Genomic DNA, 26,795 nt, shown 5'->3' on the forward strand with positions numbered 1-26,795 from the left:
CTGGGCAGTGCAGTGAAGCATTTTAGAATGTTCTGGGTTGTGTACTTCATGCTTTCTTAGCCACTCTCAGCCTAGAGTCACAGTACATTACAATTATTTTTTAATTAAGCCTCAGAATATTATTCTGAAGTAAGATAATACCACTATCCCCATTTTAGAGAAAGAAGAAAACTGAAATGCAAAATGTCTTATGCAAGGTCACAAAGCAAGTCTGTGGCAGAGCAGAAGTTCAAACCCAGTTCTCCAGGCTGGCTGACTTATGCTAGAGAAGTTTCATATTTAAGACGTCACATGAATCAGTACGTGGAAGTCATTCAGAGTAGGGTATGATTTCCTTGGAGCTGAACTCTAAAGAGTGAGCAAAGTACTTTAAAACATTAGAGCTTGACTTGAATTCATTATGGCAATCATATCCTTCGATGGATTTCCCTATAAAGAATATTTGCATCTATTCCACTACTATTTTAATCACCGACATTCATTTCCTACTGCCTTCTGGACTTTGTTTTTTCTGTGCCCTTCAGAGTGTGGATAATTTTATGTATATGTGATTTAGAAGCTATATTGTCTTTGCCTTAGTTTAACACTGAGCTGGAGCTGCACTAAGGAATGAAATGCCATTTATTACATAGCATTATGTAAAAAGATACAATGAAAGTGTTCCCTTGTTCAGCTTCATTTCCATAGCCTAATACTAAACACAGGAGGACTCTTGGCCGGGAAAGCAGTTCAATGTCTACATTAAACTAAAGCCTATTGAGAACAGCTCTCCCACAGCAGCAATCTGTCACTTTGCCATTTGGTCTCCTTCCCTCTTGTCTTGATTTTTGGCTGAAACTTTTGCATATTCTCTCATGCTGTGGAACACGCATTCCTATTCAATCTATTTCACTCAGACCACCTCAAGTTGGCTTCACTGTGATTGGGAACCTCATTCATTTAATTCAGTAATTCCTGGGGCAAACAATTGCTCATTGATACACTGCCAAGCTTATATTTCTCTCATGTTCTGGCCAGATCTAGATGATGATGTCTCCCATTCCCTCTTCCTCCTCATTTTAAACCACCCCGCCCAAGTTACCTACTTTGACACCAGCAGAAAATGGGTGTGCACTTGGGCTGTGTTGGTAAGGATCTGCCACTATCAGTATATGACTGATGTACGTAAAGTAAAGCAAGCTTGTGTTTTCACTCTTCTCTGAGCATGCAAAATTGTGGGCACACTGTATCTATGGTTGCATTTCACGTGTTGGAACTGAGCTCTTCCCCAAGAGGTACCAGTGGTGCCTCATGTTGCCTTCAGTGTTCTGCACAGAGCCAGGGGCAGTCCCTGGCTCTTGGGCAATCTATGTAAGGCAGCTTTGTCCCACATCTTTCTGTGAATATTTTTCTGATACACAAGTTATCTTTGTCCAAAATGCAAAAAGCACTCAAGCATGCTTGAATTTCAACCTGTCTGTCTGGCAGGACTCATTCTGATCTCCAGAGAAGTACTGAGAAGACAATTTTCTCTGTCTCACCAAAGGCTGATTTTCACTCCCTTGGAGGGCAGCAGGGATCTGGATCTGACTATGAACTATTAGCATGTCAGCTAAGGCTGCTAGAAGGAGTAAAAAGAATCTGGCTGCAATTCTGTAATGTTAGAGGCAGATACTGTATCAATCACATTGTCCTCATTAACTTTTTAATACAAATGGCTTTCCAAGTCCTTGGGTGTGCAGGAGGCCTGGTCCTAATACCAGTTCTATCAGTAGCTCTATAGAGTTGTTAAAATCTAGTCCTGCTAGAAGCTAATGTCTCCCATCTTGTAGTAAACTTGGACCAAGATCTTCCTTCCTCTCCTTATTAATAGAGTTCATCAGAGACACCAAGGAGCCAATCTACTATAGGCATGTAACAACTAAAACAGTTTCATCTTTTGTCCTAATAATCTCTTCCTCATTTTGTTTACCCTGTCCTCCCTTGATATTTGCAAGGACATTTTTCCCTTGCTTTCCCTAAGACTGTAGCATACAGAACACCAAAGATCCTCTCCCTGACAGCATCCAGGGCTACCCCTCTCTCCAAAACCATCAAATTAACACCAAAGCTGATTCATCTAAAGCTTTAAAGAACATACAGACACATTTTTAGACCAGAAAGGGGTCATCACAGTATGCTGTCTTCCAGAAGATCCATCTCCCCAAAAAATGGATACCTAACTTCTGCACGAAGGGCATTCAGAAAATTATCAACATACACCCTTGCACTGTTACAGCTGGTGGGATGCTGTGCCACAAAAATACAGAGGACTGTGGCCCTTAAAGAATTCCATGACAAAAATGTGTCCGATGTCTGCTCCAGTACTACTACCCCCAAGACCTTGTCCACAGAGAGTGGAGAACGCCTCTCTCACACATAGTGCCAGGAGCGAACACAGCCCGCAGGAGGGAAAGGTGTAGAAAGTTCTTCTCTTCGGAGAGGCCTGGCCCCTCCATGTTAAGGAACAGGCTGCCCGGTATTACAAGCTGAGGCCCTCCAGAGAAGCGTCTCTCTTACCACGCTAGAGATGTTCTGACCGTTGGCAAGAGGGCGCCCAGTCGCGGGTGGCCCCGGTGCCCCGCGGGCAGGCTCGGAGGGGTGACCGCCCGCCCTCGCACCTCAGCGTGAGGCGGCAGCCTGGCGGCACACAGCGCGTGCGCGCAGGCTCAACGGCCGCCACAGGAGGGGAGCACATGCGCAGTGCGGCAGTCCCCGCGCTCCTCAGGCGGTCGTGCAGCCGGGCGGCTTTGCCCGGCACGGCCTCGAGACACCGGCGGCCGTAGCCCTGTGGGAGCTCCGCGGAGGCGCACCGCGGTGCCACTGCCGAGCAGCTCTGGCAGCTCCGGGGAGGCGACCTGACGCCGGGGCGGTGGACGACCGGCGGGAAGCGCTGCGCATGCGCAAGCCGCACGCCTGCAATACTAGGACGTGAGCGAGGGCCGCCGTGTGCACGGCTGTCGCTAGTGCGCATGCGTTCGCATCGTTCTCCGCAGCCCCTGGATGTGAGCAAGGGGGGCGCATGCGCGCATCTGCCGTCCACAGCATTGACGAGGAAGTGCGGGGATTCCCGCGGCTGCAGTGCGCATGCGCTCGGCGGCCGCCTGCAGGGCCGCGGCGTGGCCGCGGGGGGCGGCAGAGCCTGGACGCAGCTCCGGGACCCCCGGGCGCGTCCCGCCCCGCGGCTGAGGGTGCGGCGGTCAGCCCTTCGGCAGCTCGGCCCCGAGCAGCAGCCCGCCTCAGGCCCTGAGGGGTGAAAGGCCCGATGGCAGGGGAGGGCCTGCCCCGTCCTCTTCCAGACGTCGAGTGCACCTGCCTTTCCTGCCCTGCTGCAACGGGGCCTCATGTTTCAGGAGGAAGAACAGTGTGCCCTCTGAATAGTCACCCTCAGAAGGTAACAGCCCCAGCCCTCTAGAAACATCTCTTTTGAACAGGGAAACCCTCAGAGTAGCACCTTGTGTACTGACAACCAACATCCACAGTACCTTCCTTATGAGCCCAGAATGTGTCTTCAGATTCACCGTGTAACTCCCCACAGATGCCGTCGAAGCGCCCTGCTGTGTACTGAAGCGATCCCCCACCTGCAGCAAACAGCTGCCTTTCCTGACAGGGGAAGCAGTCTGTATCCCACCGTTGCCATTCACTCAGGTAAGAAGCACCCTATGTTAATTCTTTCCCCTTTAACTCCTGCCTTGGGAGGAAAACTTCCTTGAAGTTTCCATACCCAGTGTACTGTCACTGCTATTCATTTCAAAGATTTAAGTTCTACTCCCACAAGCACTGTGCCCTTCTCCCTGCCCCCCCCCTCCCCCCAAGGCATTGCTGTGAGTGTAAAGGAGCTGTGATGTTGTCAGTACACAGAAGTTCAAGGAAAACAAGCTGTAGGTGACTGTTTGTAGGACAAAGGCAAGGTATGTTCAGCAGCCACTGGGACTATAGGACATAGCACCACAGCATACCTAAGTAGTAACTATGAAAAGGAGTATTATTTTGGCCCTATGGTAACCACTTTGCTGGCAATGGGAGTATATCCCAACCTTTTGTTCAGAGAAAATTTCCAGCTCTGAGGAGAGCATATGCTGATATAGCCATTTCTTGGATAGCTGCAGCTAAACCCGAGCCTCCAGATTAAAACTCTGCAGATTTTAACACTCAGGCCCTGACTCCCATTGTCAAAAGAGAGCAGAAGCTGAAATTTATTCTCACAAATGACTACCAAACCAGCAGATGCACTCAGGCTGCATAAGGTCACAAGTGGTCTTCAGTAAAAGTTTCATTTCCAGTATAAAACAGTAATGCCATTTTTAAAACAAAACCTACAGGTAAAGAGATTAAATATTACATCTTAACAAAAAAATTTATTCTGACTAAACAAAATGTACAATTTTTTTCAAATGACAGTGAGTTTTCGTGACTCTCTGAAGTCTGCAGATCCATTGAGTAACTTGATCACTTCTTGCCCTGCAGTTTGATCAAACTACTTTTTGCCAGACTTCTTTATTCCACCACTAGCTGCCAAAAGAAACAACACAACTGGTTAGACAACTGTTACAGAGCTTAACTACAAATTTAGTTCCTCATAAAATCAAATCCCCACTAGACTGCCTGCACAACTCAGATCCCCACTGGTGAATTGTTTTTACATGTGTTTTTGAACTAATAACTTACTTAACATTAGAAACCAAGTTTCTCCTGGAACCAAATATGCTCCATAAATCTACAACAGAACTAAGTATTTCAACAATTCCTTTGTTCCTCCATGGACACCCTCCACTGTTTATTTCTTACATAGCAGGAGTATAGTCTGGTCAAATCAAATTCAAGGCTAAAGGAATAAAAGCATCAGTATCCCTACAGCAACCTGAGCCCCTAGCTGGGATTAAAGCTCTACAGAAGCAGGTACTGGAATTAAGAGAATTCCAGTTCTCTTCTCTGCAGTCCCTATTACTGAAGGGACTAAAGCAGGGTGAAAGAAAAAAAACATACTAACATGGCAACAAGTGCGGCATTTTTTGTAAATGCTGGGTTTTTTACAGCCTGTGTCATGTATGACCAGTGGAAAGGGAAAAAGAATAGCAAGGCTACAGCAAGATCGGCTGCAAGGGTTGATGGTCAACAGCAGACTTTGCGCTGCAATATGATTCTAACAGCATTGCCTTGCTGAGGCTCTTGGGAATAGTCTAGCCCTCCCACAATAATGTAATAATCACTATCTGCTTCAGCAAGCATTGGACAAGGACCAGATGACTGAAATTCAGTCTAGAAAAAGGCAGAGTAATAACGGCAGGAAGGAGCTATGAAGAAATCTGCAAGCAGAAGCACTCTATGCAGAACAAGTTGAGGATGGTAAGGACACAGAAGAGAGGCTCAGTGAATTGTTTTGCATTGGTCTGTAACACCAAAGACCTTCTGAGTCTCACACCCAGCCCATTTTTTGTACGCCAATAAATCAGAGGAGCTAGATCAATTTGAGATAAACAGACAGGAAATAATCCCAAGTGAGTGGGACTGGATGGCACTCCCTCCAAGAGCACTGACAGCTCCAGTGTGAAAATGCAGAACTGCTGGCTAAGATTTGAAACTTATCATTTCAGCCACTATGTCAGAGAACTCATAGACTGCCAGCAGAGCTCCCAGATACAGAAAGGTTTCTGTAAAGAACTGGGGAACTACAGACCAGCGAGTCTAACCTTGATTTCTGAGAAGATTAAGAGTCTGTAAAAAAGCAAATGGATAAACACACTCTTGTGAAAGTTAATAGGACTTCTGTAAATGGTAAATCCTTCCTCACTGACCCGCTGGAACTCTATGAGGGTATCATTAAGTCTATGGATAAAGTGAATGCAGGGGATTTCATATTTTCAAACAGCATCTGACAAGACTGCATAGCAAAGGTTGGTAGTGAAACTAAGTTTCTACGGGATTGCTGGAAAGGTCCTTCTAGGACCTTTCAAGATTTAAAGCTTGCTAAAGAATAGGAAGCAAAGTATAAAGTTTAATGGTCTTCACAGAAAGGAGAAGGGATTAGTCACATTAACGGACCACAAGTCAAAACACCTAGAACAGGCAGGGTGTAGCCTTTAGCATCCCTAATCTAATCATTGCAAATGCTGGAGGAGTACAAGGCGAGTGCACAGCCTCACATTAACACTGTCTCCTACTATCACTGTCTCAGACAAAGACTAGTCTGGATGTACCATCAAGATGCAGCCTGCAAACTTTCTTCTGTGACACAGCGTACTTTACAGTCGCTTAGACAAAAGAGTTGAATCCAGACTAATTTCCAGTCACAGGTTGTTGTTGGGGTTTTTTTCTGCCAGAAATTTACTGCTCTTGAAGAAATTAATCCTCTAAGAGAACAAGTACTGGATTTGTAAAACTTTCAGGACTGTGGCAAAGCTTACATGTAATATATATGGAAAGAAAAGGATGGTATGCTAAAATAAGAGTAGAAATGTCTCTGCACCATCCCACCGGAATAGGTTAGCATGCCAGACACACTTATACCTGCAAAACCACAACCTGCATCAGTAATTTGGGAGTGAAATTGCACAGTGAAAGAAAAAAAGAGAAAGCCTCTATTTGTTATTTATCATCTCCACTTTCCATCGACTTACTTATGTTAAATAACCTAGAGGTACATGCCTTTTTATGTTTGTCAAGCAAAACCATGAAATTTTTGAAGCCAGCAAGCCCTCAATTTTTCCTATCAGTATGGCACCTCACTTACTGAGGGGCCCTTTTCCAGCAGCCTTTGCTTTCATCTCCTCAAGTTTCTTTTGCTCCTCCTTCTGCTTTTGTTTAAATGCCAGATCTGTCTAAAGAAAAGAACAACAGCGTTTGTTAACATCTCCTCCCCCAAAAAATTCAAAAACAACTGACAAGCAATGAGAAACAAATGTTATGTTCTAACAGCAATAAAAACCTGACTGAACTGATGGAAGATGGCTGAATGCTACTAAATATGCAAAACCTTGCAGAACTGTGACAAAGGTTTTTTTGCTGTACCAGAATGCAATGACTAAACTTTAACTTTGTACATTTGATCTTTCTGAAATTAAACAAGTATCGTTTCCCATGGCATAATCTCTTTCTGCCCTCTGAATAATCAATGTTTGCCCTAAAACCATTCATTAATATGCCACAAGTGATACTGGGAGCCTGGCGCACAAGCGCTGTCTAACAATAAAACTTGGATTATATGCCATCTAAGAAAAAAAGGTTGCTTTTACCTAAAAAAGGCATTAATTTTTAAAAAATCCTTCCACGCATATGTCACTATTTTTGCCAGGTTTAATACCTCTGTATTAGTTCCAAGAAATCTAATGAGACTTCTGGCAAATTGTACAGGCAAGCCAGCTGTTGAGCATCGCTGCTAGAATAGCCTCCAGAAGTCAAGAGAGCTCAGACACATTCTATCCCTTAGATGCATATTCTTCATAGTCATCAAGGCTGAAAAGGACCATAGTCTTTTTCCTTGGCACTCAAGATTTTGGGGTAACTAAACTGAGGACCTTGACAACTGAGATTCTATAGATTCTTCACCAATCAACTACCTTTATAACTGGAAAGCTTTCCTCTTCTTTAAGTTAAAGCTTCCTTTGCTGCAATATAAGACTATTACTTCCCCCACCTACCCACACAGAACAGAATAGTCTGTTTCTCCAGGTTTTCCACTATTTGGTTTTTTTTCCTTGCAGACTAATGTGTCTTTCTTAGGAAATCAATCCCTCTCATTTATCCACTTTCGTAGGGGTTTTTTTCTTGCAATATATTGCCCCCATGTGCTTGCAGTACTGCAGTGCTGAGAGGAAAAGAAATATTATTACATCATGTTTGACACATAAGATTTTGTTTATACATCTTGTACGATTTTCTTCTTTTGCAACACCTGATTTTGCAGGTTCATGTTCTGTGTATGATCTCAGTCTCAAATCCTTTCAGGTGGACCTGGAGTTTAGCCACTCATTCTCCTTGTATTTTATAAGTTGATTATTCTTACCAAAGAAAGGGACTTAGCATATATGCTTGATTAAATTAATCCATTTTTTCAAACTTTCTCCAATTTGTTAAGATTACTTTGACCACTAGTCTTGTCCTCTGACAGTCTGTGGCCCCTCCAAATCTTCTGTTTTCTACAAAGAGAATAAGCTGTATTGTCAGTCAGTCAACCAGCCAACCAAGGCACTAATCAAAATATTACTTACACTCCGATCCTAGAAAAAATCTTGCAAAACCCCGCTCAGTATGTCCTTGCCATCGGACACGGAATTGTTAGTAACTGCTTTTAGAGTGTGGCATTCCATCAAGGTGCATGCTCGCCTTCCATCACCTTTCGAGGTCCCATTCCTGCCTTGCATTTGAGAACATTAGGTGAGCTAGCATCAAGAACCTCGTATCTACTGTTTCTCTCCTCATACACAGAGCACTGCCCTGCTACAGAACAGAATTTCCTTTGTTTGTCACAGTTGTACTAAAATCTATACTGGCTATTAATTTTTACATTATCGTAACTTGGATCCTGTAAGCACTTAATTGGTTCTACCGTTTCTCTAACAATAAAGCTTATTTAGAAAGCTATGATTTTTTTTTTCCTTTTTCAAAAAGACATCATATTTGTCTTTCTCCAGTCACTGCTGCCTCATCTGTCCTCCACGATCCTCAGAAATAGCAGCTTACCCCCATACTCTGAGCCCTTACGTTTAAGTATCTCTAACATAAGACTCATTAGTACCTAATTTATTTAAACTACTTGATAATCCACGGTTTTTTGTATCCTGTCCTAGGCTCTTGTGACGGCGTTAATTTGTTAGGCTTCAGATCACAGCCTGCTGCTTTGGCGAGGACATTCCTCGTGGCACCAGACTCCTCCGTTAGCCAGCACTGCTGCATTTACCCTGAACGCAGGCGGGATGTCAGCAGAAAAAAAACGGAACACCGGGGCCGCGGAAGGCCGCGCATCACCTCTTGGTCCCTTACAGCCGTGAGTTTTACCCTCAGAACGACGCTTCGTAAAACGTGACGTTTCATAAAACGCGCACTGCTGTGGAAAGCTGAGCTGAGGGGTCATGTGAACGCGGAAAGCAGCCCCGCCGCAAGCATGGGCCGTGGCCCAGCCCCGAGCCCGCCCGGTGCCGCAGGCCCCCCGCAGCCGCCCCCGGGGCTCGCCCGCCGCCCTACCTCATCCAGGTCCTTCGACTGCTTCTTGGGCTGCTTCAGCGGCTTCTTCTTGCCGCCTGCAAAGACAGAGGAGACAGTGAGGCCCGGGGAGGGAGGGAGGGAGGGAGGGGCGGGCGGCGCCGGGGGCCCCGGGCCCGGCCTTACCCTCTCGGCCCGACATGGTGCCCGCTCCGCTCCGCTCCGCCGCGCCGCCCCTTCCCCGAGCGCGCGCGCACGCGGGCTCGCGCCGCCCGGCGGCCCCTTCCGCCTGGCGCCGCGCGGCCGCCGTAGCGCTTCCGCCGCCGCTTCCGCCTCAGGCGCTGGGCCGGGCCCCGGGCAGGTAGGAGGTGATGCCCGGGCTGGGTGGTACGGCGGGGGCTGGCAGCGCCGGCGGGCTCCTCGGGGAGGGTTGCCCGGTGGGGGAGGAGGGGCCTAGGCTCGGCCTCTGCCGCGCACGGAGCTCCGGGCCGCCCTTGGCGTTGGCGGCGTGGCCTAGGCGAGGGCTGATGGTGGGAGCCCCCCGCGGCGGGCCGCTCCCTCCCGCGGGTCGCCGTCTGCGGCTGAGGTGAGGCCGGTGCTGCTGCGCGGGCCTGTGCGTGGTTACTAGAGGCGGTAGCGGTCTCGCCGTGTTGTTTGTAGGGTGCCGGGAGCGTCGCCTCGTAGCTCTGCGTGCGGTGAAAGGGCCCCCTCCGGCAGGGAAGGGGTCGGTCATGGGGAAAAAACAGGCTTTTTCCCCCCTCAAGAGTGAGAAGTACAGCTGTGAATGTGTGGTGGCGTGTCGGAAATTCTGTTTTTACATTTGGCAGTAACAAAAGAGACTGCTGCAAAGTAAGATAGGACCTGTTAAAGCTAGTCTTGCCACCAGTGTCTAGTCTGTGTAGCAACTGGGGTGTCAGCCTTTTGAAAGAATATTTATGTCAATGACTGCAGGCAGAGGAAACTCACTTTCTTACAAGGGGAAGCAAGAGAGGGACAAGGCATGTTATCTCAGATGAAGCTTTCATAACTGTCTTAGGTCCTGTCAGCTCAGACTGAGATTACTTCCTTTGCAGTCTGTTTGCAACTGTCTGCATAAAAATTCCTCTAAAAAAATCTCAACTTTCTCTCTCTTTTTGCTATACTGTTTCAATAGCCTGAATATTTGGTAAAACTCTTCATGTCATAGTGCAGTTAAAAGAGGGAAATCTTGCAGTCTAGAACAGACAAAGTTGAGCTGCGGTTTTAGTACATGGCCTGCAATATAGAGTAGGTGTTGTAATGGTAAGATGTCTGAGTGATGCTGGAAGGAGAGAAAACTTACTTCATTTCCATGCTCTTGTGGGTTTGATCTACGGTATTATTATGCATATAAAACAACTGGTAATATTTTCATAATGCTGCTTGGTATTGTTACTATTTGTTAGAAATACTTCAACAGGGAATGAACCTATGGCGTTAAAAATCAGTAGCCAGCTAAAAGCTGATCAAAAATGTCTTCCAGTAGGAAGAATCCTTTCCTGCGGAGGTGTCTGTATTTGCACATATGTAATGTCATTAGCCACCTAAAATTAACATGGAAAACTGTTTTAAAATAATTTTTAAAAACCATGCAGCAGCTATCAAGCTTTCTCAATAATCCATGTTTTTATATTATATTAGCCAAAACCTAACACAGTCATACTCAAACTTCATATAAAACGTTATTTGAAAGTTTTCCTGATTACAGTTTTTAGAGGAATGCGCTCAGTAGAAAATTAAGATCTCGTTTACAAATGAATAGACACTAAACCATAACTAGCAGTCTGCTTTTGCAGTGTAAGCAAGAGTTTCAAGCTCATTTTAAAATGCAGCCCTAGCTGTGTGTTCACTACCTGATATTTTTCTGATCTTGCAGCTTTTCCTTATGTTTTAGTTTTGTAGGCAGTCTCGTGAGAATACTTATTGTGTACAGCACTTATTGTGTTCAGCACTTCAGTGTTTTCTCTCTGTCCTTTACATTTTTGTCTTTGCATTCTTCAACACTTCGTATATGTGTGAAGTGTAAGACAAAGGGAATGATGAAGCCCCACTTCTTTTCTTATCAAGATTTTTTTCCCCCTCTCTATCTTTTTTTCCTTTTCTGTTCTTTTGCAGAATTTTTAGTATCTGTGACATGGTAAACCAAACTCTAGTGTGAAAGCACAAGGCAAAATTTCATATGACAATCATTCTGTGCTGAAGCATTAAATTACTTTGAAGCCACTCCTGCTGGTACTGGATCTGCACATGATCACTGTTCACACAGTGATTGAATTAGTAAACAAGAAGCATGGTGGGAGTACTTACTAAGAGCAGAAAAGCAGGAATCTGTGGCAGAACTGCCCTTTGAAAATTGTGGAAAGTTCTCTAGGTAAGTAATGGTGTAAAACTAGTGATGGTTTAGCCATTCTTGAATTTTACTGGTTTTGGTACACGTGTAGTTTTAAGAGGTATTAATCAGCCGCACTTCAATAACTTTTCTTTTTCTTCTTTATCCTTGTAGCACTTTTATTCAGCGATTAAATTCAAGACATGGGGCCAATGAAATACAAGTCAAGTGTGTCCTCAGTGTCCTGTGGTCTGCAATATCACCATTCTTTGATAAAGTGGAGTCCAAAAATGAATTTACACATAGTACGGACTTACTGCTCATCAGCACCTAAGAGGCCTGATGCCAAGTCTGCAATAGAAATGGCCATGGGTCTTCTTAATCGGCTGACAGAAGCTGGGACCATTATGGGCAAAAATTCTCTTCAAAAAATGTCTGCAACATGCAAGAGTTGGTGGGACAGATATGAAGAGTTTGTTGGAATTAATGAAGTGCGAGAGGCTCAGGGAAAAGTGACAGAGGTAAATACGGAGATAATGTGGAAATTTAAAAATTATGAGTTAAGCTATACGAAGCATAAACACTGCCTGTGGGCAAAAAGGATCCTCCAAGGACAATCATGTCTGTCTTTCTGCTTTGACTGTCTGTGCAGATACTATGAATGTGTTCTAGTCTATGCATGTTAGTAAATATAGCTTATCCCTTAGATTGAAATGGAGTGTGGTTTGTTTTGTTGGGGTTTTTTTCCTGCCCAAAATTCATAGAATTAGTGATTTAGATCTGTCTGGTAATAAGTCTCTAAAATAAATACTCTTTCTTCTCAGGCTGAAAATGTCTTTATGATAGCTCGAGGGATAGTACGAGAGGCTCGTGAAAACGTAGAAGCCCAACAGATTAAACTGAAGGAAATTCGGGACCGCTTAGACAGGGTCTCTCGGGATGACACCCAGTATTTAGAACTGGCTACTCTGGAACACAGGTTGCTGCAGGTAATTTGTTGGTACTTGAGCACTGGCAAATACGATGAAAGTTTGTGTGCTTTGCTTCCGTCACTAGTGACTGTTTTTGTAGATGCAGTTCAGTTCTGAAGTACAGTGATCTGAGTTAATTTCTTATGATACTTGTTTTAGTTAATTATTATTGATGGTTTAATCTGCTATGCAAATTGTATATGTTAATGCTAAAATAGGGTAGTAAATTTGGAGAAGCTGAGGTTAGTGAGCCTAGAAAATTAATTGTTGTAGTGGTGACCTGTAGATGAGTAGTCAACAAAAAGCTGGGATTCGGTGAATTAACCTTCCATGTGATGAGAGAAGCTCCTTTCTGGTTGTTAATCCATAAAAACTCTCTCAGCTGCCTTCTATGTGGCTGCGACACCCAGGTAATTCAGTAAAGCTTTTGTCAGAGAGCAGCAAGAGCGAGGCTGCTCCGTGAGGGAGGGCAAGCAAGAAAATGAGGTTGACCGCGGCACAGGCTGGGGGAGCGTTCTCGCAGACAGGGGCAGTCCTACAGCACCTCAGCTGGATGAGACAAGCAGGGCTGGTGACAGGAACGTGTTTGTTTAACAGTCCATCAGTCAGAGATAAAGACAAGGTAGCCGCCAAAGTCAATCCAGGAAATCCAGATGAAATTGCAGGAACAGCAGGGAACAGGCCTGGAAGCAGGTACGCCTATGGCAAAGCTCAGGCAGTGAGTGGGTACCAATGCCTGAGCTTAAACTGAGCTCCTGGATCAGTGGGTGGAACATCAGGAAAGAACTAGAGAGCTGTAGTTGTCTAATTAAGGGATCAGGTTTGTGTGGATGAGCCTGAAAAAAGAATAGAGCTCTGCATGACAGTGAAGAAAGGTAGAACTCAAGTCACCACTGTCTGTAAGGTGGTGGTGCCATCTTATAAAAGAAATACACACTTGGAAGAATGAGAATAATTTGGGGAGATGCAGGGTGAAAGGGAGACACTTGTCTGTGAGCAGGACAGGAAAGAGAATGCAGAGGAATAAGAAGCATGTATGTTCATGAGATGAACCTATTGGAGACATCCTTTCCGGTCCTATTTTCAGTTCCCTCTTAAGGGATTTCGAACTGAAAGGGAGAAGTGTGGTAAAGGTAGTGTTTGGAGAAGTAAGCAGGGCTGAAAAAGTGTACATTATAGGGAGAGAAAGATCTTGCCCATTCAGACCCCTTTTCTGTCATCAGCATGTGACTCTGATTCCTGTGTAGAGGATCTTCAGCTGTAATTCCTGATGATGTTTTCTGTTTCTCAGTTTTGACTTAAAATGATGTCTCATTGACTTAAGTAGGATTAATAAAGAAAATCCCACATTAAAAGGAAAGTTTCTGAAATGGAACTAATGGATGCTTTTAATTTCTGTTCCTTCATCTGCACTGGGGTTCTGGGGGGGTTTTGGGTTTGGTTTTTTTTTTTTTAATACAGACTTTATAGCTTCATATTATACCTTCTCCTTCAAATCACTGTATTTCTTGCAGGAAGAGAAGAGGTACCGAGCTGCGTATTTAAATGCAGAAGAATCTGAGAGAGAAAAATTCTCTCTCTTCTCTGCAGCTGTAAGGGAAAGCCATGAGAAAGAGCGAACAAGAGCTGAAAAAACGAAGAACTGGTCTATTATTGGTTCGGTACTGGGAGCCATTATAGGTGTTCTTGGTTCCACCTATGTTAATCGAGTAAGGCTGCAAGAATTGAAAGTCTTGGTGCTTGAAGCACAGAAGGGCCCAATAAATTTGCAAGAAGCCATCAAAGAACAGGCCTCCAGCCATTACTTGCAGCAGAAGGATCTCAGTGATGTCATAGCAGACCTGAAAAATGTGCTGCAAACAAGGACATCACAGGAAATAAAAGAAGGCGCTTTGTTAACTAGAGAAGACAGGAATGACTCCATAAAAATAGATTCTCTTTTAATTCCTTTAAACGAACAGCTTAACTACACTAAACAAGTCAGTTCATGCCTAGGGAGTTTACAACAGCAGTTTAACAGTTTGCAGGAAAGTATAGCGCAAATGATTTCTGAGGTGCAGAGTGTTAAACTCGCGGTTCATTCTAGACCTACAGAAAGAGTGATGCCGCGGTCTTCAGTGGAGGGTAAGGGCCAGGCTTCTGCTGTAAGAGATGTGATTTTAGAATTGTGTGATACCGAGCGGAGACTGGAAACACAAATGAAGAGAAATTCTATTTACAGCACTGCGGTGACATGCGCTATGTTTGCTATTACTCTGCCAGTACTCTATATTATACTTAAAGGGAACTGATCTCTAATTAATTGCCACAATTTACTAGATTAGTAAAAGTAAACTTGCATTCTAAGTACTTAGAGTACAAGTCCAAATAAAGTTGCGTTAGCATTTCTCGTTTTGCTTTATCCTGTATATTTGGAAAACTTGTAAAGACTTGGTCCATCTCCTGCTGCAGGCTCCATGTTAACAGTCTTTGTCATGCATTGTGGTTTTTAACTCCTAAAGTATAGGAAATTCCACAGTTTCATCTGTTGATTTCATTCACTGCTTCACTCTTTTACTGTCTAGCGTTTTATATCGTGCCAGTCAGTGACTTTCACTCTGGACCCGTATTTGTGATTTTCTGTTCAAATGATTCTTTTAATCTATCATTGATCTAAGTGCTTCATGTGTAATCCTTTATGATTTTGCTTCTGATTTCTTTATAGTTTTCCAATTTGTCTGTACACAAAACATTAGGAGTCATTTTACCAAACAGGTAGAAATATTTACCCTGAAGTTCTTGTTTTGTTTTAATTCTAGATACAATGCAGTCACTTGCAGTGTGACAGACAGCAGGGGCTATGTAAGTAAGGAGGATTGACGTTAGCTGTACAGCCACATTGTATCATGGTATCTGATGCATTTAAAATACATTTGTTGCATGTGGTAACTTTTTTCTAGGCTGGTTTATCACCAAGTATCCAAAAGCATTTCTGGAGCTGCAGCTATTTGTTACTGATAGCTCCACATGGTTAAAAGCTTGCAGGCAGGGAAAGAGAAAAAGGGTTCAGATACAGAAATGTGTTAAGTATGATGATATTTATTCTGCCAATGCAAGACAATTGTCCTTTCTCTACAGACTCCTTAACCCATCATTCTCTATGTATTTTGTGATTTTAATGCTCATCTACGGAGCAATCGCTTTCTTATCCCTACTAGAATCTCTTATTGGAACTTTCTCTGGGTTTTTTATTCTTTTTTAAATTATTTTTTTCCTGTCTGGAAATCGAAATGCTACTCTACAGAAGGTGCTTTTAAGCTGGTACGTTAATGGTAATAGTGTTATGCAAACTACTCCAAAATAGTATTTGGAAAAAAGTGAGAAGTCCAGCTGCCTGTTTTTCCTGGCAGGGCTGAAGAATGGCTGATTGAGGAAAAACGCTTGTCTAAACAGCGAAACATCAGTATCTGTGTGTGGCCTCACACAAAGTTGTTGGTATCACTGTGATAAGAAATAGTTTTCTCCCTGTGATGGTAGTAGATAAGCAAATCACATGTGGAACTCCTGCTCTATAAGCACTTCTGTGAAACCTTCGCAGACAAAGGAACAACAAGCTCACTTCATGCTGTAATGCCTTTGTGTAAGCATTTCAGAATGACTAAGTTGTGTTTAGTATACAGTCTGCTATGGTGTGGGGTTTTTTTCTATCAGCTCTTTCTAGTTTCTTCTGCCCAGTAACCATATTAAAAGAGTTTGAGGTTTTGATTATAAGCTCCTAAGACTAAGATCTTTGGGACAGGGACATTTGCTCTATGAGGCACCAACTTCATTCAGTATCATTAGGTGCTATTGTAACATGACTGAATAAACAAATAATATTAGGAAAGATCTGTGATGATTCAGTACTTGTAAGGGAGATGAAGTATGCAAAAAGTGGTTTTGGGAAGGACTGCTGCTGATTTATGTATTGATTGTTTGGAGTATAAAGTGAATAACAAGCATTTGTCAGGGAAGCTGTTTGATCTTATGACTGAGACCTGGGATAAAAATTCCCATACACTTAGCTGTGTCAAGAAGTATACATACAGATCAATACAATTTTTCAAATCTGTAATATTTAGTTTTCTGATTTCACAGATATGTTTACGGGTTATACTTCTTGCAGGAGCTTGATGAAAATCAGAGACAAGTGTGTAATTAAAGGGGAAGGGATAGTACAATGGTTCTATTTGTAATTTGCCGGCACTAGTCACTGAGAATTTTGTTCTGGGTTTTGTTGTTTGTGGTTTTTTTTCCTTCAGTTTAACTGCATAAAGTTAGCCCCCCCCTTATTATGTAAGTGGCTGAAGTTTAGATACTCAGCATCACTGAAAAGCATGGATTATATATATATATGGATGGTTTTAAAATGCTGTATGTTAGGAAGCTAAATTTGAAAGTGGAGGCAACACTCAGTGAATTGTACTTGATGGCATCAAAAATGAGTAGAGGTCCAAGGCTAGTCTTGTGTACAATAAATAAGAGAATACAAAACCAAGGGTTATTTATTGCTCTAAAGAGATCTGGTTTTTTACCCATTTGAAGAAGTTATGGCAGTAGGTAGCTTTAACATTACCTAGAGTTATGGGAAGAAAAAGTCAGTCAATGAGAACAGTAGCAAATAGATCTGTGATAAATCAGAGTTTGAAATACACAGCCTGAAATTTGAGAAGATCTGGGTGGTGTGATACATATCAAGATGAAAATAACTGGCTCTCATCCTTTGTAGGGAGTTTGGAAGATTCAGGAATAGATTCTGTGTGCAGCGTTTTACAGCTGGCAGAATTCAATGTTACCGGTGATTACTGTCGTTCTCTTGGTTCTGCTCTTCCTTGCTAAATCCTCATATGTGAAGTGACAGCAGAATAATTTCAATTAGGAAAAAAACCTGGTAATTAACTGCTTCTATGTAATAATTAGGAGGGCAGATTTATGTATTCCCTCAATCCTGGATTAATCATCACTCCACTGTGGCAATGATCTAAATGTGTAGTTTGGTGCTGCGCCGTATGTGTACCCCAAAGCCAGAAGGTGTGGCTGCAAGAGTAACAGCTGTACCTTCAACTGGCTGAAGGCAATATCCAGGAAGATGCTATAACGTAGACTATATGCATAATCTGTTCAGTACTTTATGCTAAATCTTTGTCATGGTAACGCAGGCAGCAAATACACAAGTTTGAACAAAACCAGCACAGCTGTACAGAGGTGTTTATCTGAGCCCTCACGTTAGTTCAGGTACATTGGCAGTACCGACAGTGATTTACACAATGCACGGTGACTTCTCAGTGCATGTTTCCTGATGATTCAGCCATGGCCAAATTAATGGTTTGTTGCCTGTGTTCTTCTGGGATATTTTAGTTAAAAAAAAAAAAGTGTTCTGTTGCATACCTATGAATTATTAACAAAGTTTATAACAGATAGTTGAGTTTTGCTTTTGGAATGAGGTCACTCAGCTGAAGCTTTCCTCAACAAGAAAATTCTGCTTGTTAAGGCCTTTCAAGACTTAAATTCTTGCTCTTTCTGTGAGCAAAGTCCTCTCTGGGCAGGGTGGCTCAGTCAGCCCTGTGTCCCAAATGCTCAACGGTCAGGAGTGATCGTGGTTGCAATAGTTTGTGCAGGTCTAGCGAGGCTGGGTATTGACCTGGACATTGTGTATAGATCAGAGAAAGCCAGTGCTAATTCAGGTTAATTCCACTGTCAATCAAGACACAGAAGATAAGTTAAAGAGGGAACCCAGTAAGAGCAACAGGAAGCCCTTTGATAGATAATAACTATAGAAAAATGGGTGACAGTGGCCTGAGCTTGGTCCATGCTAAGCTATTTTGAGTTCCTACTGCTCCATGAGAAACCACTAGTAACTCAAAAGCAAACAGCCTAGTGGCTATGGAAATAACTTCTAATGAGGTCACTACAGACTTCTAACAGTGGGTGCATTCTGAAGAGAAAAGTTGCCATTCCTTCCGCTCATGAAAGGAATAGCAAATGTTGCTTATGAATACAGGACAAAAGCAATTATATGTGGTGTCACAATCAGGATATATATATTTATTTATTAACATTTGAGTTCTGAATGTTCCAACATTCTAAGAACCTTGTCAGAAGTTGCGGGTGGTCCTGTTGATTTAATTGTAACTATCTGTTTGGAAAAGACAGTTTCTTTCACAGAATACCTTCTAAAAACAAATACTTCCATCTTTATGGAGCTGAGGAGTGGTAGGGATGTTCTGTTTACTTCAGAAACAGGATTGAGATCTGCAATAGGAGTCAGGTTTGTGAGCTAGGAAAAGAGAGACAATGCTGGATTTGTCCATAATATATTTAGAACTGTATTTTATTGCTAGATTTTTTGCTAGCAAGTTATACTTCTGACCTTCCTCATAAAACATAGAGAAGTGCGATTTCTGGTGTTTGGCAATTGGTGAATAATCTAAGGTGTGGACTTAAATACAGCAAAAAACATCTGGGCCACAGTTTTTATTTTTAAGGAGAATTAAGCCTTCAGGTAATTACAGTTGTGGTAAGGTTTTGGAGTTTCCATCATGGGAAGTTTTTAAGAACAGTTTAGATAAATATCTCTAGGTTTGATACAGATATAGACAGATACTGTCCTGGGACAGGATGGATTCAGTCAAGAGTTTTCAAACTTTTCTGTTCTAAGAACCACTTTTTAAATTTTTTTTTTTAATGAAGTGGGAGAGTCTATGGACAATTTGATGTCCTAGTCATCCTAGTGCAGGTTATCCTGTAGTGCAAGTTATAGCAGAATGAGAAAGTGTTGTGCTGAGAAAATAATAGCTCAGTTTACTATAGGCCACATGGTGTTAGGCACCAGGAGAGAGGGAGAGTGCGTGTATGCACAGCTGCAGTGAAGTATAACCTTAAAAGTATTGCCTTAGTAATTATTTTTCAGAAACAAATTTGTAAGGTGACTTCTCGACCAATTTTGAAATAGTATGCTAGGAGTTTTTTTAAAAGGCTGCTTTTAATACAACTTTGCACACTTCTGTTGTAAGCCTTTAAATGGCAGGAGCTTACACGGGCCTTTCTGTGAGTCTGCCTGAAGCAAGCTGGTCCATTAAAGGTTATTCTATTTAAATACTGGCATATCATATGCTCTCAGGAAGTTCCCTGTGCTTCAAGACTTGTTTTTAAAAAAAAACCAAAAACCAACAAACCACATCTGTGTTGATTCAGTGAGCAGATCACCTAACCCTCTGTATTAGTTTGGTGCATGGAATCTGCTTCATCAAATACATCTAATTCTAGCTCTTCGTGGAGGTGATTGTGACAATCTCTGTGGCTGGAGCCCTCACCTGTGATGTTGGAAAACTTGTTCATGGTGACATTGGACATCCTATGTGTAAATGCTTAGGCCACAGAGCTCCAAGATAAAGGGATCGTCACAAGCATCCCAAGCTTGTTTTGCTGCCTTCTATAGAGAGAAAAGTAAACCTGTGCAAATTGGTGCGTGCTAAGAGAGTCTTTCACTCTGCGCCTGCAGGTTCTGGGATGCTGGGCACTGTTCAGGCCATGCGGTCTGCAAGGCATGTTCAAAAGCAGATCCTTAAACATCAACACACTGCTGCTAGCAAAACTGTAGGTGCCTAAATGAGGGTAATGAAGATCTAAATGCTGTTCCTAAATGTTCTGACAAACTGAAAATTGGAAAGGAGCAGAATCAGATTTAAAGTAGGGTAGATGTAGTTAACCTTCCGTTGATCCCTGAATTACTGCTCTAGATGCAGTTTATTCCCAGAAGCTATAGACAGTATTCAGATATCCCTCGTGACTTTCTTAACCCGTCTCATCCCCTGCTTGGAGGGGTGGAAGAGTAGGGAGAAAATCAAAAGGAGCATAAGCAGCTGCTAGCCTTGTGATTATCATAATAGTTACATAAGAAACTTAGCTAACCTGCTTCGAACCAGACATGAACAAGGGCTTTTATAGAGGAGGATCCTTTATGGATTTAAATATATTAAAAAAAGCTTCTGAACAAATGGAAATCAAAAACTGTTTAAATTTGTTCCTCAATACATTTGTTCTTTGTGTAATGCTCTTTTCAGCTGTGTAATGTTTGAGAACTAGCTTTTTCTCTAGTTTATTTTTAAGAACTGGAAAATATTTTTGTGCAGACCAATCAAAATTCCTCCCTGAAGAGGGAATGTGTAATCCCATGGTGGTTGTACAATATGCTTGTCCCTCTGGAGGGCTGCAAGTACAGTAGGAAGGGTAGTTGGGGAGCACTATAACAGCTTTCAAGTGCACAGAAGCTTGTCCTGCCCTGCTCCCAAGGCAGACCGTGCAGCCAGCTCCCTGCCCTAGCCCTGCCGTGGGACAGAAGGAAAAGCTGTTCTTTTCCAGTGCACTCTCACGGGGCTTTTTGCTGCTTTTTAAGTGAAGCTTGCAGATGTTTTTTACTAGACAGAAGGGGCTGCAGGTTGGGACTGGCTCTGGAGTTTTGAGTCAGGAATGGGTTGGAGCAAAGAAAAACTGGGGTTTTTTTAACGCTTTTAGTCACGAAAAATGGATTTTGGTGGAACCAATTTGAGTGCAGTTAAAATGTCTCTGATTAGTGAGTTGATAATACTCTGTTCAGTGAGCTCTAACTTGAACAGCAATTCAGTGGATAGAGTGTAAGTAATAGGATGGTTTTGTCTGTGGGGAGAGGAGCAAGTAAGGGATCATCTCCTCATGAGAGTCCTCATGGGCTCTGCGTACAGTGGGTGCCAAGAACTCCTCAGCATAACAAAGCGCCAAGGAGCAAAGGTCCAGAGAGGCAGCCGGCATCTGCCTCCAAAATAATCCTTCCTTTGGGGGACAGTGATCGTGCTGCCAGATCCTGGGTACTGTTCAGCATCTCTAAACTTTCAGACATATTTTTTCCTTCATAAAATAGTCGCTTTTTGGGGTGGGGGTGGGAGCGTGAGAGGCTGATGGATTGTAACAAAGAGAGTAGATGTTTAATGACACTTCTGGACATGGGACTTGTACCAACTATGTTCCTCTGAAATGTCAGAAATGCACGTGGGAGGGAAGCCTGATTCAGACTTTCAGAGCAGCTTTGTGTCTTGAGCAGAGCTCTGTATCTTTGTCTAGCCAAAAAGGAAAAGTGGTGGGCACCCCTGGCATACAGGCCAGTGCCTGTTTCCTCTTCCTCAGAGTTTGCTTTAACCTACAGCTACTGTGTCACTTCTGCATGTCCTCAGATGTGTGCTTTTTTTCCCCACACAGAATTTGTGTCTGGGTGGTAAAGGCGTAACTTCATCTTTTGTCTGGGATTTCCAAACATCTGACAGTCAGTTCAGCAGACAAATGGTCATTGGGCTGTGTAATTGTATGCAGTACATATAGTCCGTCACTGCATGTACAGCAAGTCAGTTGTTAGTCTAACTGTACATTTGCTGATCCACAACAGGGTCCAGCACATCTGGGGAACACAGAAGTTACAGTGTGAGCGAGAAAAATGGGAGCATTAATTCTGTCCCTCTGTAGAGCTGTTACTGACAGAACTTACCCCTAATTCAGAGAGGTTTTTATGCAGTCAGTTCTCAGGGGCAAGCAATGCCTCTGTCTCTTATACGGAACACCAGCCTCTGCTTTTCTCATGACTGGAGCTTCCAGCTTCACAGGAATAAAAATCACAAAACCAGCAGTCAGTTTATATTACACGTATCGCTTCAGGCGCTTCTGCTTCACGATGCTTTTGTCTCGACCGACTTTCAGCCGGAATGGTATGTTCTTCACTGTCTTGTAACTAGAGATAACTGTGCTTTTGTCACATTCTTGAGTCTTGCTACTGTGTCAGCCATCCGATGCTATGTTTGTACAGGATGATTCCTAAATAAGTAGAAACTGGTTTTGCTATCAGATTTTGCTCCCAGTGCACCATGCATGGTGCATCGCTGTAGATTCCTGCTCACCCACACCTCTTGGCTGGAGACAGCCGAGCACAAAGGCTTGTAGAACCAAACGCCAAAGTTACGTTGCTACGAAATACAGAGAGAGGAAAAACGCTGTGATTTCTTCCAGAATATATAGTTTTAAGTCCAGCTTTCAACATAGGGGCTGCAAAGACCCCTGGAAGAGCGGTTTGCCCTGCGGGCCGGCTGGCAGCCACGACTTGTTTTGGCGGTAGCATCCAGAACATCCGCCACAGGCAGGGCCTTCACCAGGCCTTGCACGGCAACGGCTTCGGGCTGACTCGTTCAACGCGGAGGCTCGTTGTCTCGGGGCGACCGAAGCCCCCTGTCCCTCAGGCGCTCGAGCTGACGCCCCTTTGAGCTGGGAGAGCAAAGGCGGGGCCCGGCACCGGGGCCCGCGGCGGCGGCCGTCCCGAGCGCGGTGTCGGGGCGCTGCTGAGGGGAGGTGGCCGCGGCGTGAGGGGGGCCGCGGGCCACGCCCCGCCGGCGGCAGCCAATGGGGTCTCGCCGCTGGCCGCGAGCGTGGGGGGGCTGCCGGCCTGCGCTAGGACCCCGCGGGGCTGGGGCGGGGCGGGGCGGCCGCGGAGGCGCGGCCTTTGGGGGGCGGCCGGCTGCTATTGGCGGAGCGGGACCGGCGGGCGGGGCGGCGAGGGGGCGCGTGCCCCCGCGGGGCGGGGCTGTCGCGCCGCGGCTCGGTGCGGGCAGCGCTCCTCGGCGACGGTGGGGAGAGGAGCGGAGCGGAGCGGGGCGGCCGCCGCGGCAGGTGAGGGGCGGCGGGAACGGGGTCCGTGGCGGGGCGGGGGGACGGGACAGGCGGCTGCTGCTGCCGCCGCCGCCGCGCCCGGCCCGGGGGGGCGCTGGCGGCGCGTTGCCGGGGGTCAGCGGCCGGCGGCAGGTGCCGCCCGGGGGCCGCGCTTTGTCTCCGCGTGGGGGGATGGGCGCGGCCCCTCAGGAGCGGCGGGGCCGGGCCGAGGCCCAGCGGGGTCTCCCGGGCGGGGCGAGCCGGTGGGGCTCCGGTGGGCAGGGTAAGCCCCCCCTCACCCCGAGCCGCCCCGGTTGGGGCGGCAGGGCGTTGCGGAGGGGTGGGTAGCGGGGCTGGCGAGTCCCTCCGCCGGCGGGCAGGCCGGCGGCACCCCCGGCTGGGCAGCGAGGGCAAGCGGCGGTGAAGCGGGGCTGCAGCTGGGCGGGGAAGAGCGGGTGAGGGGGACCGGGGGGTGTCCACCGCGACCTTGGCAGCGCTTGGAACCGAGCGGCGGGGGGTGGCACCGGGCTGGTGGCGGGGCGAGGGCCGGGCAGCCCCGCGCCTGGGAGTGCACCGGTGTAGCTGTGCCTCCGGGAAAAAGCAATAACGGGGGAATTGTGTTCTGGAAAACGGCAGCGCTGGGAAAGCTTTCGGAGGTGGCAGCGAGCAAGCACGTTGGGATAAACAGCTAGTGCCAAACGTGGAAAAAATTACGCCTGAGTTCTCAGTGATGCTCAAAGAGGGGATTGTGAAAGAGTTTTTTACCTGTGGGGTGTGGTTGTGGGGCCAGTGCTGGAGTACGGTGTTCAGGTTTGATGTGGATGCTGTTTCCAAAAGATGCTGAGAACTTTCTAATGCGGGGAAGAGCCAGAAGTTACTCAGGGGCTATGTTATTTGAGGAGCTCAAGATAACATTTTTAATCAGCAAAAGGATTGACAAAGTGATTTGAGTGTCTTCAGGGAGTAGCCCTGTACCAGGGCTTAGAGGGCTGGTAGTGAATAATGGCTGAAGCCAGGCAGTGTTTAAAAAAAAATAGCATTACAAGTCAGTATCATTGTATTTCTGAAACCTCAACCTCAGAGATAGCAATAATTTCCTTCCACAGAAAGCAGGGTTGTTTAATAATTAAATCTGTTTTGCTAACTTACAAATGCATTTAAATTACTGACTTGGGGGAGGCTAGCTTGTCTGCCTTCTTCAATCTGTTCAACACTTTTTCCAGCAACAGTAAAAAAACGTTAGAAGGTGCCTTTCTGATAAATACAATACCTTTAACTTCTGGAAGGCCATGTGTTCACCTTTTCCCCCCTCAGCACTGATTTTACTGCCTGTACTGAAACTGAGTGCTTAAGTCTTGTTGTTCTGGAAATCTCATTTTCCACCTTGAACGCATTCCTTTTGAACAGTTTGCAGCAAGTGTTTGGGCCCCCTAAGCAGGTGTGTTTTCTGTTACATCAGTGCAATTTGAGATCTTTCTTTTCTCAAATCTAAACTTTCTATGACTGCTGCTTTATCTTAGGGCAGCAGTCTGGAACAGGAGTAGTCCTGAGAGAATATCCGGACTGCTGCAGTAGTTACAAAGAAAGGGGCTACAATCCTGAATGTTGTAAAACAGCAGGGTCAGTATTTTACTAAACAAGGGCCTTATTCTGTGTAAGGTGGAGTCCTGGCTGAGGTCGGCTCATTTCTGGTCTCACTTTTTGAATGGAGGTCACAGGAATCCTGCGTTATGCCTTGTGCATGAAATGCAGAAATCAATGAGCGTTACATTAATGATGTGTCTCTGTGTGTGCGACGTTGGGAGCTAAGCCAGTGACGGAGGCATTTGCTCTGATTCAGGAGGAAGCTGATACACTGAGCTGTTGTGCTACATGGTTTTGCATTCTAATGGGGAAATTGGTGTTTCCCCTTGATTATTACAAACCAGGCATGGAATTGCATAGGTTTTAATAGGGTCACTGTGAGAGGCCAGGAATGTCTAGCAGGGTCCCAGAAGAAAGCAAGCAGGTTATGGACCGAGAAGAATCTGGCAGGGAAGGTGGCTCGTCAGTAACCTGGTGCTGAGCAGACTATTTCCATGCTCATACACACCTGTGTGTAGCAGAACTGGAATCTGCAAGCCAGGGACTTGCCCTGAATTGAGATTTGGCTAGAAAGCATGCAACATAGCGTAGACATATATGGAATTTTCTCTCTAAATTTCTTCCAACATGTGAAAAGAGTTAGGTTAGTAATACGATTAACAATATTTAATAAGATTAAAATTACCAGCATAACTCTCTTGAGAAAGGTGGGTGCAGACTGTCAGCAGTCGACACTCTTAATCTCTGCTTGCTCCCACATAAGTGCTGTAAAGAGTTCAGCTCCTAAACTCTGCTTGCTTTTCAGAAAAGAAAAATTTGGTCCTTGTGTGCTGACAGCTCAGGTATTGCCTTACCTTTCATGTCCACCAACAGCATCATATTCCCAGTGGGGCCACGGGACGTTCCCATATAAGGGCAGAGGGAATAGCTGACAGAGGGTTGTAAGGAGTGCACAGAGCCGTTCCCTTTGCTTCGGTGCCAGTCTTTGTGTAAAGCAGGGTTCTTTCTGCAAGTGTTGCTGCTGCTGGCACGCTTGGGCTTTCCTGGCAGCGTCAGCAGAGACTGCAAGGACTGAACGAGTCTGGAAAGTATCTGTTGCCGCTAAAGGTGGCCCCGTGTGCCTGGAGAGAGACTGCCTGCCAAATAAGCGATGCCAGTTGTACGTTGGGCGTGCTCTGAAGGAAGAAGCAAGCACCCACCCAGGTTGCCTGTGTGTGGGGTGTGTGTGCTATCCAGCACTGTCCAACGGGAAAACAAAAGCAACTGTGCTTGCTGTCTTCTGCTATTGCTATTTGCTTTCTGGAGTGGTTCATTTAGCCAGCAATGTTGGGTATGGGGGGGGCATGGTATCTTTTTCAGTAGAAGAAATGCTTTATGCTTTAATGTCATGTGGGGAGGGAAAACAGCAGATGAGAAGTCCAGAAGATGAAGCAGCCGCTTCCCACAAATGCTTGGTATTTTTTGTGATAAAAGCTCTACCCCTGAATCGGTCCGATTCACATTATTTCTCTTCTGTCATCTTCCTCTCTGTGTCAGTCCTTCCTGCTGCCTCTCAAAGCAAACTCACAAGGACTTCAGTTTCTCCTCCTCCCTGGCAGCCTCTCCATCTGTTCTTTTTTTGTTTGTTTGTAGCTGTTGGTTTTTTTCCCGTGAAACTTCAAATTGGCTGTTGTAGCCAAGTTCTGAGCTGAACCCTCCCAATCTTGCATAAGGGCATCCTGGAGGAAGATGATAGGACTTTGATTCATCCCAACTTGCAGGCTGTGCAGGGTGGTAGCAGGCAGAGGAGGCATGAGCCTGCCTGCTTTCTTTTAAGTATTAGCCCTCTAGATACAAGCCAGTTTCAGGAAGCAGTGGTTGGACTGGTGCCCTTTTCACTCACCTGGATCTTCAGTGAAACATCTTTGTGCTCCGAGTGCTGGAAAGCTGGTGCATTCTACTGACTCTCCTTTGCATTCCCAATAATCTCTTAAAGCCCTGGATTTGATTCGTGTTTATTTGCGGTTCTCGTGAGTATCTGATTGCAGGATTACTGTATCTGAAAGGATTCATCGTCT

At 45.0% G+C, this 26,795-nt stretch overlaps 1 protein-coding gene and 1 long non-coding RNA gene across 3 annotated transcripts; one reads left to right on the forward strand and one right to left on the reverse strand.

The window, feature by feature from the left end:
* Positions 1 to 4,212: 4,212 nt before the first annotated feature.
* Positions 4,213 to 9,381, reverse strand: LOC104263674 (uncharacterized). Its single transcript, XR_009484251.1, has 4 exons — positions 9,343 to 9,381; positions 9,199 to 9,254; positions 6,749 to 6,836; positions 4,213 to 4,530 (listed from the first exon to the last, which is right to left on the reverse strand). It is a non-coding gene; the product is annotated as an uncharacterized LOC104263674 (long non-coding RNA).
* Positions 9,382 to 9,489: 108 nt separating this feature from the next.
* Positions 9,490 to 14,940, forward strand: CCDC51 (coiled-coil domain containing 51). Of its 2 annotated transcripts, XM_059823232.1 has the most exons (5): positions 9,490 to 9,517; positions 11,290 to 11,545; positions 11,678 to 12,024; positions 12,328 to 12,492; positions 13,989 to 14,940. In XM_059823232.1, exons 3-5 carry the CDS (start codon positions 11,707 to 11,709, stop codon positions 14,763 to 14,765), a joined length of 1,260 nt encoding a protein of 419 aa, XP_059679215.1. In that variant the 5' UTR covers positions 9,490 to 9,517; positions 11,290 to 11,545; positions 11,678 to 11,706; the 3' UTR covers positions 14,766 to 14,940. The 2 variants fall into 2 exon arrangements, with proteins under 2 accessions (XP_059679215.1, XP_059679216.1); XM_059823233.1 differs by lacking the exon at positions 11,290 to 11,545 and having other exon boundaries at positions 9,496 to 9,517.
* Positions 14,941 to 26,795: the final 11,855 nt, after the last annotated feature.

The sequence above is a fragment of the Gavia stellata genome, chromosome 12 (assembly GCF_030936135.1).
Source record: "Gavia stellata isolate bGavSte3 chromosome 12, bGavSte3.hap2, whole genome shotgun sequence".
Classification (NCBI taxonomy): Eukaryota; Metazoa; Chordata; class Aves; order Gaviiformes; family Gaviidae; genus Gavia; species Gavia stellata.